At 51.6% G+C, this 15,070-nt stretch overlaps 1 protein-coding gene across 1 annotated transcript in view; it reads left to right on the plus strand.

Moving 5' to 3' along the window:
- The window catches only part of VPS37B (VPS37B subunit of ESCRT-I), a 30,394-nt gene extending 16,012 nt beyond the window's left edge, over window positions 1-14,382 (plus strand). Inside the window, exons 2-4 of the mRNA XM_020889807.2 lie at window positions 9,671-9,842; window positions 11,404-11,486; window positions 12,196-14,382. Coding sequence (XP_020745466.2) covers window positions 9,671-9,842; window positions 11,404-11,486; window positions 12,196-12,696 — 756 coding nt within the window. The 3' untranslated portion in view covers window positions 12,697-14,382. The remainder of the gene's footprint in view (window positions 1-9,670; window positions 9,843-11,403; window positions 11,487-12,195) is intronic.
- Window positions 14,383-15,070: the final 688 nt, after the last annotated feature.

Here is a 15,070-nt window from a genome sequence, read left to right on the forward strand (position 1 = left end):
GCCGTTGCATGTTACGGGGAAAGCCGGTTCAGGTGTGTCAGTGGGGCATCTGGCAGGACGGGGCACGCAGCTTAGGGGACTCCAGGGGTGTTTAATAAAGGGGTTCTTCATAAGGAGGTAGTGGGTGTAGACCCCTCCCCAGGGTTGGTGCAGTTCGCCGTGGGGTCTGACATTTTTAAGTGTATGGATCGAGTGGTGTGTAGGTTATGCCTCATGCCTGGCGATGCGTGACTGAGAGTGTGGTGCTTTGGGGTCGAAAAGAGGCCCAAAGCCATAGCCAGGGCAGGGATCTGAGGAGAGGGGGTGTTCCAGGCCAGAGAGCGCCGTGAGCAAAATTGTTGGCGAAGAGTGTTTTATCTACCAGACAAGATGTTTGCTTGTTAAATAAAATGGGATCGTTGACTTTGTATAAATACTAGGCCTTCTGAGCATGGCGGTGAATAAGAAGGCAGAGGTGTGTTTTAAATAATTGTTTATTTTGCCTGGTCAGCTCTTACTGGCCCCACGAGAGAGCTTCGTTGTGGTGCATGGGCTTCGAGCTGTGGCACTCGGGCTCAGTAGCTGCGGCTCACAGGCTTAGTTGCTCCAGAGCATGTGCGATCTTGTCTCTGACCAGGGGCCGAACCCTCGTCCCCTGCATTGGAAGGCGAATTCTTAACCACTGGACCACCAGGCTTGTCCCAAACCTGTGTTGTTATCTTAGTTCCCAGCACAGATTCTGAGTCCTTCCTGGCTTTTGAGCATTTAGGACTTCTAATATGACTGAAGATTTCCATCTTATTTCGTTGAAATTTGTAACATAATTCAATAACGTCATCAACTTTGTTATGATAAGGATTATATTATAAAGTGGGAGAAGGGGACCACTCTGAGTACTTTTTCATAAAAAGGTTTAGCTTGGAAACATCGGCACGTGTACCCACCGAGTGTTTAGGAAGGAACAGCCAGCTAGAATCCAAACTTCACACTGAAGAAGCGTCTGGTTTGGAAGACATGCCTTCACTGCACCCCGAACCCTGACCCAGCGCAGGACAGCGGGGCGCAGGCAGGTTCCCGGGCTGTCCCCGTGCGCCTCTCATCTGTAATATCACTTGTGTCATGCAGAGGGGGGTTTCGGTCTGTTGTCTTGCTTAACCAACTTTGTTTTTTACCACAGTCCTTCAAGTAAATAATGACCTGAGCGTTTGAGGTGGCGTGTGGATTCTGTGAGAATGTCCTGTGGTGATGTGTGAGCCCCCCAGGAGAGGGGGAGCGCCACTCAGCCTGGACAAGTGTATATAAAAGACTTTCATTGTTTATTTGTTTTAAACAAAGGCAGCTTCTCTCTCTAGAGCCTCTGCCCTTCTGGTTCTATTAATATCTAACAGTTTTTTTTTTTAATTAAAGCATAACTTACTGTAAATTTATACATAACTTATTGCAATGATTCACACATTGTACACAAGTTGAAAGAGGAAAGTAAAAAAAAGTCACACCCTTGAGAGGTCACTGTAGGCTTCGGGTGACCATCCTTTCTGACAGCCCTGCTCACAGATGAACCAATGGGCAGAAGTCACTGTATAAACTGAACTTAACTGTGAATGCTGCCATCACCCGTCTCAGTTTTCTTTGATTTTGAACAGAAAAGGAAGTTGAAGTGAAACTGAGCAGACGTGTAAAAATGTTTCGTTACCACAGAGAGATTATTTCCTGAAAAGATTTCTCTATGGTTAAGAAAAAGGACCGTGAGGAACCATCCGGAGGTTGGGGAGCCTGTTTTCAGTTGCAGGGTCTGTGGCCCTGCACGGCGGGCCTCTCCCGGGGTCCTCGGGTCGGTAGGACAGGAGGCTGAGTTGAATCGCCATCACCCAGGGTGGCTGCTGCTTTAGCCTTGCCGAGTGTGCTGTGTGCAACCCCCCAGGTCCTGTCCCCATCTTTGCTTTGCAAATGATAGATCAAGGCTGACCACTTCCTCCCAGTTTTCCTCAGCTGGGACGATGAAGAGGAACATCACGGAGGAAGGTCTTTCTCTGCCCATGGTTGTGTTGGAAGAGCTTTGTCAGAGGCTGAAGAAAGGGGCTTCTCCCCACCTCAGCCACTGTCCTCGCCACCTGTCTTCACAGTACTGCCCCCCGCCCTGACCCCAGAGAGTACTGCGGATGTGCCCTGGGAGGCCACTGGAGATTTTCCTGATGTTCAGGTAAAAATATCTGAACACTCGGGGATGAAGAGAAAACAGCCAGCTTAACAGTCGTCCCTGTGGGCTGAAGTTTTAGTTTGCTTCTGTGCATCCTGTGTGTGACTTGTAGCTGTGAGTCTGACCTGACTTGAGTCCCAGGAAAATACACTTTATTCATAGATGTATTTTAGGGCAGAGCTGTGAGGCCAGATGCCTTGCTGGATATTGGGATCACCCGGGGGCTTTGAAGACACTCCAGGACTGGTCTGGGCATGGGGGATTTGTGAACACCCCCCTTCCCTCCTTGATGGCTTAGTGGTAAAGAATCTGCCTGCCAGTGCAGGAAATGCAGGAGACGGGGGTTCAATTCCTGGGTTGGGAAGATGCCCTGGAGAAGGAAACTGCAACTCACTCCAGTGTTCTTGCCGGAGAATCCCATGGACAGAGGAACCTGGCCGACTTCAGTCCATGGGGCCGCAGAGTCAGACATGACAGCATGCACACCTCCCCTTCAGGGGACTCGGTTGACACAGACAGCCCCATTGTAGAGTGGCCCTTGGAGGTGGTGGCGCTTGACGGTGCTCTGAAGACATGGGAAAATTCCTGATCTGATCACCCTTAGATCCAGAGTGAGTGAGACCCTCACAGAGGGTCTTGGGACCCCACAAAGTTTCCAAGAGCTCTTTTAAGGGAGCCCATCTGTTGCATAAAGGATTTGGGGCATCAAGCACAGCTCTTTTTTTTTTACCCACCTTGTTTGCCAGACCTGACCTCACGTGACTGGCTTTTTGGGGGGCGAGAGGGTCCCTCTGCCTCATTCAGCAGATCCTTGCCGAATGGTGCTGTGTGCCGGGTGCAAAGCCCACCACAGACGACAGGGTACTGCCTGTCAGCGCTCCAGAGGGGTTGACAGCGAGTGGGAACACAGGCATAGTGCTCACTGATTCTCACTAGAGACAGGAAAGAAACGAGGTGCTGGGACAGAGGGTGGTAGAGAGGACAGCTGAGGAGGCCTCTGTGGACAGGGCGCTAAGCTGGGGCTCGTGGGGGAGAGCTTGGTTGGTTCTTGGAACTGGCGGGATGGGGTGGGTGAGGGCCAGGTCACCCCAGGCTCAGAGATCAGGGTATGACGAATTCTGTTCCATTTTCAGTGATCTGAGGACAGAGACATGCCTGTTCCTCTCAGAGTTTATTACACGCAGAGCTGATTGAGTCAGAATGACAGTTTGCCCCAGGGTGGTGGGTCTGGACTGTGATCTTGAGCCTCTCTGCTCCCTTCTTGTGCATCAGATGAGACCAGTAGGAGCAGAAGATCTCACCAACAGTTTATTTTTATTTATTGTTTTAGATGTAATTTTTTGCCATGCTGGGTCTTCATGGCTGCACTTGGGCTTTCTCTAGTTGCAGCGAGCAGGGGCTGCTCTCTCGCTGCTGTGTTTTCTCTTGCTGCCGAGCCCAGGCTCCAGGGCGGGCATGCTCAGTCGTTGCGGCCCGTGGGCTCTGGAGCTTGGGCTCAGTAGTTGCGGCACACAGATTTGGTTGCTTGGCAGCATGTGAGGTCTTCCTGGACCGGGGATTGAACCCGTGTCCCTTGCACTGGCCAGCGGATTCTTAGGCTGGACTCCTCAGCAGTTTATTTACTTATAACTAAACTTTAAGCTTGGGCTTCCCTGTGGCTCAGGCAGTGAAGCGTCTGCCTACAATGCGGGAGACCCGGGTTCAATCCCTGGGTCAGGAAGATCTCCTGGAGAAGGGAATGGCAACCCACTCCAGTATTCTTGCCTGGAAAATCCCATGGACGGAAGAGCCTAGTAGGCTACAGTCCATGGGGTCGCGAAGAGTCGGACACAACTGAGCAACTTCACTTTCACACTTCAAATTTAGAGGTGGTTGTAGATTCACATGCAGTTGTAAGAAATAACACAGAGATCCCTACGTGTACCCTTTCACCCAGGTTCCCCAAGTGACAACCAACCAGACTTGATGCCGATAACAGCAGGGAACCACGGCGATGAGGGGAGCTTGCTGCTGCCTCTGACAGCCACGTCCCTCCCCCCAGCCGTGAATCCGTCTCCATTTCTGTAGTTTTGTCATTTCAAGAAATGTTGTATATACCGAATCACGGAGCCTGTGCCCTGTGAGTTGTCGTTTACTTCCCCCTGCTCGGCCGAGTCGCCTGGGCCTTCACCCGGGCGTCCACGTGTCTCAGCAGCTTGTCCTTTCCCAGGGCTGCGCCCTGCTCGAGCTGTGGGTGGTGCGCTGTGATGATGCCCTTCACCTGCTGAAGGACACCTGGGTGGCGTCAGGGTTTTGATTACATAGCAGGCCATTCTGCACATTGATGTACAGGGTTTTTTTGGGAACATAAACTTTCACCTTTCTGGAATAAATGCCAAAGCACACAACTTCTGGGTGGTATGGTAGTTGCCTGTTTTGTTTAAAAGGAGTTTCTGAGCTGTTTTCCAGGGTGTACAGTGGTTTATTTTTGTTTCGTTCTTTAAAAAATTTATTTTATTGAAGTATAGTTGGCTTATAATGTTTCAGGTGCACAGAAGGTGATTCAGTTATATAAATACACATACATTATTTTTGGAATTATTTTCCATCAGAGGTTATTACGAGATATTGACTGTAGTTCCCTGTGTTGTACAGTAAACCTTTATTGCTTGTTGCATATATGTTTTTTAATCAGAAATTAGGCAGTCTAGTCATACTAAGTCAAACAAGTGGAATCAAAATGTCATAATTTTTTTAGTTAGGCAAAAATTCACAAGTTTTCTAAAATATATATATTATATATATTTATATGTATACAAAAGCTTTTCTACTGCACTTGATAAAGGCTTAAGAAAGAACATCAGAAAAAGAGAGATGGAGAAACTGGAGAACATAAACTAAATGAAATAGGAGCACTGAATATGAAATAGAAAAAGTGAAACAAACTAGATAAAAGTAAAAGATCATCATACAATGTGGTTTTTAAACATGACTGCTCATTAGAAACATATCTGGAGCTCTGAAGAAAAAAAAAAAGGCAATACCTGAGTATTTGAATTTTCCAGAAAATTTCAAGATGATTCTGATATACATCTGGATTTCAAAAAGTGATTACAGGTTTTTCTGTTGGATCCTAGTTTTGGTGATATATGTGAAGTGAAGTTACTTCAGTTGTGTCTGATTCTTTGCAACCCCATGGACTGTAGCCTGCCAGACTTCTCCGTCCATGGGATTTTCCAGACAAGAATAATGGAGTGGGTTGCCATTTCCTTCTCCAGGGAATCTTCCCGACCCAGGGATTGAATCTGGTTCTCCCGCATTGCAGGCTCTTTACCCTCTGAGCCATTCCTTGGTGATATATAGAGTTCTGTTATTTTTCTGTCTGACCAGTCATGATACAATGGTATTAAGTGAGTAATAGTTACATAATCACAATAGTAAAAGATGTTTATCAGTTTTCACAATCAATAGCCAGACAAAAAAATAAAAGATAATTACAATTGCAGGCCATAATGGGAACATGATTAACAATATAAAATAATTATATACAATTTGTGGGGTCAGGCAGAGATGTGGTAAGTAGAAGTGCATACATGCACATGTTTTCATCCACCCAGCAGTCTTAGGTATTTTGGTTGGTGTATTTAATCTCTTTACATTTAAGGTAATTATCAATATGTATGATCCTATTACCATTTTCTTAATTGATTTGGGTTTATTTTGGGTAGGTCTTTGCCTTCTCTTGTGTTTCTTGCCTAGAGAAGTTCCTTTAGCATTTGTTGTAAAGCTGGTTTGGTGGTGCTGAATTCTCTTTTAACTTCTGCTCATCTGGAAAGCTTTTGAGTTCTCCATCAAATCTGAATGCAAGTCTCGCTGGGTAAGAGTATTCTTGGTTGTAGGTTTTTCCCTTTCATTACTTTAAATATATCATGCCATTCCTTTCTGGCTTGTAGTTTCTGTTGAAAAGTCAGCTGATGGCCTGATGGGAGTTCCCTTGTATGTTGTCATTTTTCCCTTGTTGCTTTTAATATTTTGTATCTGTCTTTTAATTTTTGTCAGTTTTTTTTTTTTGATAGAAAAATTCTTTAATCAAAACAAGTTTACATGTTGACACTTATGGCTTAACTAGAATAAAAAAATGCAATCCATAATGCATTTTGCAGTAAATAAAAATTTTTGTCAGTTTTATTACCATATGTCTCAGTGTGTTCCTCCTTGGGTTTATCCTTCCTGGGACTCTCTGTACCTCCTGGACTTGGTTGAGGAAATCCTTTCCCATGTTCAGAAAGTTTTCAGCTGTTATCTCTTCAAGTATTTTCTCAGCTCCTTTCTCTTCCTCTTCTCCTTCCGGGACCCCCATAGTGCGAATGTCGATGCATTTAATGTGCCGGAGGTTTCTTAGACTGTCTTCATTTCTTTTCATTCTTTTTTCTATATTCTCGTCTGTGGCAGTGATTTCCATGATTCTGTCCTCCAGGTCATTTATCCATTCTTCTGCCTCAGTTATTATGCTATTGATTCCTTCTAGTGTATTATTCAGCTCTGTTTGTTCTTTAGTTCTTGCAGGTCTTTGGTCAACATTTCTTGCATCTTCTCAATATTTGCCTCCATTCTTTTCTTGAGATCCTGGACCGTCACTGTCATTATTCTGAATTCTTTTTCTGGAAGGTTGCCTATCTCCACCTCATTTAGTTGTTTTTCTGAGATTTTATCTTGTCCCTTCATCTCAGACATCACTTTATGCTTTTTCATCGTGATTAACTTTCTATAATAGGGCTTGTTTTAGCCGCTGTGAGACTGTGCTTTTTCTTGCTTCTTCTGTCTGCCCTTTGATGAATGAGGCTAAGAGGCTTGTGTAAGCTTTTTGATGGGAGGGACTGGTGATGGGAAAAACTGGGTCTTGCTCTGGTGGGCAGGGCCTTGCTCAGTAAAGCTTTAATCCGATTTTCTGCTGATGGATGTGGCTGCCTTCCCTCCCTGCTAGTTGTTTGGCCTGAAGCACCCAGCGCTGGGGTCTACAGGCTTTATGGTAGGGTTAATGGTGAACTCCAAGAGGGTTTATGCCAAGGGGGACCTTCCAGTGCCCCCATCCCTGTGGTGAGCCCCTGCTGACCCACACCTCCATAGGGGGCCCTCCAACTCTAGCAGGTAGTTTTGGTTTGGTCTCCTGTAGGGGTCACTGCTCCTTTCCTCTGGGTCTTGATACGGGCAAAATTTTGTTTGTGCCATTCAAGACTGGAGTCTCTGTTTCCCCCAGTCCTCTGGAAGGTCTTTCTAGCCCCTGTTTTCCTTGCTGGCTAACAACAACAGCAAAAGAGAGTGTTTCTACTGCACAGATTTGTAGTGTTGAACTGTATTAAGCTATAGGCTTAATTTTCTATTTTAAATTAAATTCTTCTTTAAATTGAGCCTAATCTTGAGGGCCCTGCCCTGTCATCCAGGTGGATCAGTCTGTCAGTTCAGTCACCCAGTCGTGTCCAATTCTTTGCAATACCATGGACTGCAGCACACCAGGCTTCCCTGTCTATCACCAACTCCCGGAGCTTGCTCAAACTCTTGTCCATCAAGTCGGTGATGCCATTCAACTATCTCATCCTCTGTCATCCCCTTCTCTTCCCTCCTTCAATCTTTCCCAGCATCAGGGTCTTTTCCAGTAAGTCACATCTTCTCATCAGGTGGCCAAAAATATTGGAGTTTCAGCATCAGTCCTTCCAATGAATATTCAGGACTGATTTCCTTTCGGATGGACTGGTTGGACCTCCTTGCAGTCCAAGAGACCCTCAAGAGTCTTCTCCAACACCACAGTTCAAAAGCATCAATTCTTCAGCAGCTTAGCTTTCTTTATGGCCCAACTCTCATATCCACACATAGAAAAACCATAGCTTTGACTGTAGGGACCTTTGTCAGTAAAGTAATGTCTCTGCTTTTTAATATGCTATCTAGGTTTGTCATAGCCTTTCTTCCAAGGAGCAAGCGTGTTTTAATTTCATGGCTGAAGACCATCTGCAGTGATTTTGGATCCCAAGGAAATAAAGTCCGTCCCTGTTTCCATTTTTTCCCCATCTATTTGCCATGAAGTGATCCAGGTGGGGAGATGCAGATTAGGTGTCTGCAAAGGAGAGAATCTGGGAAAAATGCTGGGAAAGATTGAAAACAGGAGGAGAAAGGGATGACAGGAAATGAGATGGTTGTATGTTATCACCGACTTGATTGACATGAGTTTGAGTAAACTCCAGAAGTTGGTGATGGACAGGGAAGCCTGGCGTGCTGCAGTCCATGGGGTCGCAAAGAGTCGGACACGACTGAGCGACTGGACTGACTGAGAGGGTCGTCCCCACCCCCACCCCTTGTGGTCAGGGCCTCCCACGATCTTTCTTTGTTCTCACATGTGTGTGTGTGTGTGTACACGCGCGCACATGTGCGCGTTGGAAACTCTACACAAGCACCAAACGGTATGGCTGGAGGGGGAGGGTCAGAGCCGAGGCAGTGAGGCCAGGAATCGACAGTCAGCAGTCAGAGAAGCAGGAGGAAGGAAGTAGCAATGAAAATAGCTGGGGTGGGGTGGGGTAGGATGGGGTGTAGACAGTGTTACTACAGGGTGGACGGCGGGATGGCTGGTGTGGGGCTGAAGGAGCGCTTCTGAGCGAGGCCGGGACAAAGGAGTCTTCACATCCAGGGAGTGAGGGGCTGCGGGCCGTGGAGGACCCCCCCTTCCCCCCACCCCCACCCCCCCGCAACCAGCGAGGGGAAAGAGAACTGAACTAGATGCACGACATGGTGTTTTTGCTTTTTTATTCAGGTGTACTTTTCGGTTCTGTTTCTTTAGGACTTCCTCACCTTTTCTCAGACCTCCCACTACCCCTCTCACTGAGGTCCAGGTGGGCTTCTCCACCCCCACACAACCTATCACCCCCTGGATGCCCAGAACTCCTGTTGGCAGATAAATCCCCCGCCTCCATCTTTGGGCCGGTGGCACTGATGGACAGGTGACCAGGAGCTGGGCCTCTGCTCAGATGCAAAGAGCCCGTGGTGGGCATGGGGACGGAGTAAAACAGCGCCCCTGAGCAGGCTCCTTCCCAGGATCTTGGGCTTTCATGTTTGATCTCAGATCCTGGTGACTAAGCCTGAATTGACCCCATGCCAACTGGCCCTCCTCTGATAAGAAGTGATTCTTTCACTTCTCTGGAGCAGCAGCAACTTGTTTAGGAAAAGCCTAGCTCTGAATATTTAGAGCCAGTCACTCCTAAGAGCACAGTGGCAGCAGTAAGGAATTCTGGTCACAGCGAAGCTTCAGGCACAAAAGCCTCACAGGTCCCAGGACAAAACCCAGCCTGCCGGCCAGAGGGAAAGAAAATGGCCTTGCTCTTTAAGAACGGACAGCAGTGTCCAAGATGAGGGCTGGAGCTGGGCTGGGAGCAGCTGCCCAGCCAAACATAAGCTCTTGGTGCCGTGGCTCTGGGGATGGTGCTCGGGGGTTAACACGCTGCTTCTCATCACCCTGTATGGTCCTTTCAGACACAGAACGTTCAGCTCAACAAGGAGATGACGCTAGCCAGCAACCGGAGCCTGGCAGAAGGAAACCTCCTCTACCAGCCCCAGCTGGACTCTCGGAAGGCTCATTTGACCCAGAAATACCAAGAACTCCAGGTGCTCTTTGAAGCCTATCAGATAAAGAAGACCAAGCTAGGTAACTCTTTTAGGGTGATCTTTCAAAAATAAGGAGCCGATGGAAGGGTGCATTTTCAAGCTGTTGCACTAACCAGGAAAGAAATGTTATTTAGGGAACAGTTTCAGATTAAGACAGTGATCACTGCTGCAAAAAAAACCATCTGTATATAGGATTGTGTCACCAGTTTAGAGAAAGAGACTTGATTGCCTTTTCAGCAAGACTCCACCTTTTCCAAATAGCATAGGAAAAAAAAGGCAATATTCTGAATTATGATAATACAACTAATGTTTTATCCTGTGAGGTTGGGCCCTCACAGTTAATGCTGAAAGAGATTCATCACTGAAATACTTTATTTTAATGTCACACTTAAATTTGCAGCCATTATGAAGAGTGACCTAGGAGTTGACTAGCATTGAGGGCTGAGTAGCTTTCAAGGAAACACTGAGATTCATAGAAGGTTAAAAAGGGACTTCCCTGGGGGCCCAGTGATTAGGACTTGGTGCTTCCGCTGCCACGGCCCTGGGTTCAGGTCCCGGCCAGGGAACTAAGACTTCACGTATCATGCAGCGTGGCATGAGAGAGAAGGTTAAAAAAATCACTCTCCAGTGACACTTGAGGGCCATCCAACACCATGATCCCTGTATGTCTGTAGCTGTAAAAAACGTGTAATGTAACAGGCCTGACCAGACTGAGTACAGGTGGAAAGACTGGTAATGATGGTGCTGGGAGGAGTGAGAACTGGAGATGCTGCTTGTCCCAGTACCTGGTGCGGTGGAGCCGCACGTGCCACTGGCGGGCGTCTCCCCCACAGAAGCGGACATTCGTGTGCCAAGAGATACACACACGGGTGCTCGCTGTAGCCTTATTTGTAAGAGCTAAATTTGGAAGCAATCTAAACACCCGTCTCTGGACTGATGGGTAAGTCGGGGCACGCAGCTTTCCGTGCCAGGCAGCATTGAAAGGCACGAGCTGCCCGTTCGTGCCGCCGCACGGATGGTCTCAGAGACGTGTTGAGCGAGAGAGGCCAGCAGGGAACGCCCTCTGTGAGTCCACTTGGGCGAAGCTCAGAACCAGGCAGCGTTCCTGGAGAGCGGACGTCAGCACGTCGGGAGCGGGGCTGGAGCCTCTGCAAACGTTCTGTCTCAGTCTGGGTTGAGGTGGGGTTTATACACACACACTGAAGACGTGTCTACTTTAAATTGTAAACTGTCCTTCAGAAATCCCAAGGAAGGGACAGGGTGGTTGCAGGCTTAGGTGTGCAGTGGTCGCCCCGTGTCGTGGGGCGGGTGGTGACACGGCTCTCCCTCGGGCACAGGCCGCCCCCCGCCCCGTCGCAGGCACTCCTTCCTCTCCTGCACGTTCCCACTTTGCCTTCTGTGTCCTGGAGAGTCTGCTTGCTCCGTGCGCCTCTCCTGTCACCTTTCCAGCTCAAGTGCACTCGTTCTTTGAGGGGGCGTGGGGTGGGGAATCTGGGCGGGGTGTGGGGTGGGGCATGTCGCTCCGAGGGGCTGGGGGCCGAGGTGATCTCTGAGGGGCTGCCGGTGCCCCCTGACCGCATCGTGCCTCCCGCTTCTTCCAGATAAACAGTCCAGCAGCGCTTCCTTGGAGACCCTCTTAGCGCTCCTGCAGGCAGAAGGGGCCAAGATTGAGGAAGACACTGAGGTAACTCTGGCAGCCCTGGGGGACACCCCAGGTTGGGGCGGGCGGGCCTGTGGGCTGAGGAGCGTGCCAGGCAGGGGTCTGGGGGAGCCGCGGGGCACCCAGGTCTTCCAGTGAGGGGCGCGTGCTGCCCTGTGACTCAGCACCTGTCCTGTGGGTGCTGGCGGCTGAGTTACCATCTGTCCGAGTCAGCTGGCTGGGCGGAGCCTGTGGGCATGGCCCGCCGAGCACCTGAGGCTGGAGCCTTGCTCAGTGATAAAGAAACGAATTGGGGTCAAAAGTTGAGCCGCTGTGGCACACTTGGGCAGGCAGCACAGTGCCAAACTCAGCCGTGTGGCCCGATGACCTGCTGGGCGGGGCGGTCCTCGCGGGTACAAGCAGCTTCCTGTCCCCCGCCCCTCGGCCTGCGCGGGGAGAGCGTGTGAGGTCGCAGCCAGTGAAGGGAAGGAAACGGGGGTCTCAGGCCCCGTCACTGGAAGGCCAGCTCTCGCAGGGCCTGCTGCCTGCCCAGTTTGCGGTTCGGGAGGCGGACAGAACCGGCCTTCCTCTCTTCTCGGCCCCTGTCCTGAGTGGGCCATGGTCTGCAGCGAGGAGGGGGCCGTTGTCGGGAGGAAGCTGGCCCCGTCTCCCCTTGCCTTGGTCGGTGAGGGGGTTTTCCTCCCCTAATGGCTGGCCCTCCTGGCTTGTGACCGAGTTTCTCCTGCTCCTTCAGAACATGGCCGAGAAGTTTCTCGATGGAGAACTCCCTCTGGACTCCTTCATCGACGTCTATCAGAGCAAGCGGAAACTAGCCCACATGCGAAGGGTCAAAATCGAGAAGCTCCAGGAGATGGTGCTGAAGGGGCAGAGACTGCCGCAGGCCCCTGCGCCTGCCCCACTGCCACCCAAGGTGCCTGAGCCAGCCCCCGCCACCCCCCTGCCCTACCCTACCCCGGAGGCCAGCGGGCCCCCCTCCGTAGTGCCTCGGCGCATCCCGCCCCCACCGCCCCCGGCACCTGCAGGACGCTTAGCCACGCCGTTCACCGCCGCCATGGGCTCAGGACAGGCCTTCCCGTACCCAGCCGTGCAGTGCCCGCCCCTGCCCCCCCGAGGGGGCCTCCCCACCCAGCAGGGCTTCTCCGCGCAGCAGTTTGTGTCATCACCGTACCCGCCAGCGCTGCCCCAGAGACCCCCGCCCCGGCTGCCCCACCAGCCCGGCTTCATCCTCCAGTGAGCAGCCCTCATCCTCCTGGGGAGGCTCCCTTGCTGCCTGCCGGCTGGGGCTCCACACACACAGACGGAGGCTGTGGGCACCGGCTGCTCTGCCGGGGGCTCCGGTGCCCGGGGCAGGGTGTCCGGCTGGTTTTAGCACCATAGGTCAGTGGTCATAGACGTAGAACCCTGGTTTTGGACACAGAGGCAGCTGCACGGGGCTCGGCCTGGCATCGCTGTGGTCGAGCTGGTGTGTGTTCTTGGTATGGTTTCTTGTTCTGTGTTGATGAGCCCCTGAGTTTGGGGGGAAAAGCCTCCCCTTCCCCGCGCCGCACCTCTGTTCCCATGTAGGATCATTGTCTTCCCATTGCAGCTTTATTTAATAAGCACGGTTCATCATTTCTGCTTTATTTTCAAGACGGTTCTGTGCGTCCCAGCCCACCACCCACTGCAGCCGCCGGCAGGGGTTGGTCGGGTGAGCCAGCCCAGAAGGTGCTCCCTGGACCTGCGTGGGGCGAGCGGTCCTCCCAGCCCCTCCCTCCCCGACCCTGGACTCTTCACAGCTGCCCGCAGTTTGCACTTGGCCCCCAGCCACGTCCAGAGGCCGGCGAGTCATGGCCGGGTTAGGAGGAGGGTGGGAGCTGGGCTTGGCACACAGGGGCTGTCCCAGCTCCTCCTCCTCCTCCTCGAGCCAGCCTAGGCTTTCTGTGAAGACCTACTCCTCCGATGTTTTTACTACGTGTGTACTTTTCCTGTTTTATATTGGGGAAGAAAACGTTTTTTTTTGACACTCACAAGACCATTCAGGGAAACTTTCGGAAAAATGCACATATAGTTATGAGCAGGTTGAGATGCAGATGAAGTGACGCAGTTTCGTTTCGTGCAAGCGGCGCTCGGCCGCACCTGCGGGCTCGTGCCGTGCCTTAGCTCCACCTGCTGCCGGGAGGGGCCAGCCAGGCGGGGGTCTCGTCTGCATTCGTCCCTTGTCATGTTGCAGGTAGAAGGAAGGTCCACCCACTTCGAACCAGGATACTTACTCATAGCCAATATTCTCTGCCTCTGGCTGGGCGTGGAGCAGGGGTGCGACGGCTGCCAGCCACCCCTCAGCTTGGACGGGGGCCGAGGAGCTGAGGCCCTGGCCGCACCCCGGGTGCTCCCTGCCCCCCTGGGCGCTTGTCTGCACGTGCCACGGGTGCTGGGTTCCCAGGGCCCAGCTGGGGCAGGGGGTTGGGGGTGGCACTGCCCCCCTCCACCTGCTGATGGAAAAAGCCGTGCTGAGTGATGACTCCCCAGCAGGCCACGGCCCAGAGGACAGAATCCAGGCGGGGTCTGGCCCAGCAGGCCATGGGCAAGGCCACCGCCCTGTGTCCTCGATTACTGTACATTTCTACTCCTGGACTTGAACTCTGCTGTATCATTAACTGTTTTTCAAGAGAACAACTGTACAGGACGACTTACTGCCCTGCCAATCAGGCGGGCCTCCATGTCTGTCAGCCTTGAGAGTGGTGCCACCACCCCGTACCTCTGCCGTCCGCCCCGCCGTTGGGGGTGCCCGCCCCCTGTCAGGGGCGCAGCCAAACGTGTGAGCTCGGTCGGCGTTGATGGGGGGAAGGGGCCGCCAAGCTGGCCTCGCTGTCTCTCCAGGGCCACATCGGAGCTGTGGCTGTAAAGCTGTAAGACCCTTTTTAATAAATAGAGTTGTTAATAACGGCCCGCCCTTCATTTGCCTGGGGAGCCTTGTGATGTGTCTGGTTCTGGCGTCTCAGCAGTCAGCATTCCGACAGTGAAGCGGACCGGTAAGGTGGTTGAAGTTAAGACACGGAAGGCCATGGAGGTGGCTGACGTGTCCGCCTGGCCCAGGAGCCCCGGCCCTCACAGCAGCATCGTTTTTTAATCAGATTCTCAAGGTAAGTCAAGAAGGAAGCGCGTCCCTCCTCCTCCAGAAGGTGCCTTTGGGGTCCGGGCTGCCCTGCCAGTGCCTCAGAGCAGGGCACTCAAGGTGCCCTCTGGGTTCAGGCGAGCCGATGGGAACTCTGGTGAGGACGTTCTCGCTGATTTCAGGTAGAATCGAGTCCAGTGGCTGGCCTTCTGCTCCGGAGGCTCGCCCACAGGTGTTCAGAGGGGACCCGTGGCAGCATCACGCGCTGCTGGAGGGTGCAAAGAGGAACCTTGGCCCTGTGGCCCTCGGCTGAGCTGAGACGCGGCCTCTGTGCCCCTGGGAGGGACTCTCCTCTGGAGCCGCCCTGCGGAAGCTTTACCATCGCTGTCCGTTCTAAACATGTCGTTCCTTTCATGGTGCTGAGAGTGGCAGGAGACCCTATGGTTTTCCTCTGAGTGGGGGGGCTTCTGCTGAGAAAGCCACTTGCTTTTGTTTACGAGAATGTCTCTGACAGTTT

This window comes from Odocoileus virginianus, chromosome 12 (genome assembly GCF_023699985.2).
Source record: "Odocoileus virginianus isolate 20LAN1187 ecotype Illinois chromosome 12, Ovbor_1.2, whole genome shotgun sequence".
NCBI lineage: Eukaryota > Metazoa > Chordata > Mammalia > Artiodactyla > Cervidae > Odocoileus > Odocoileus virginianus.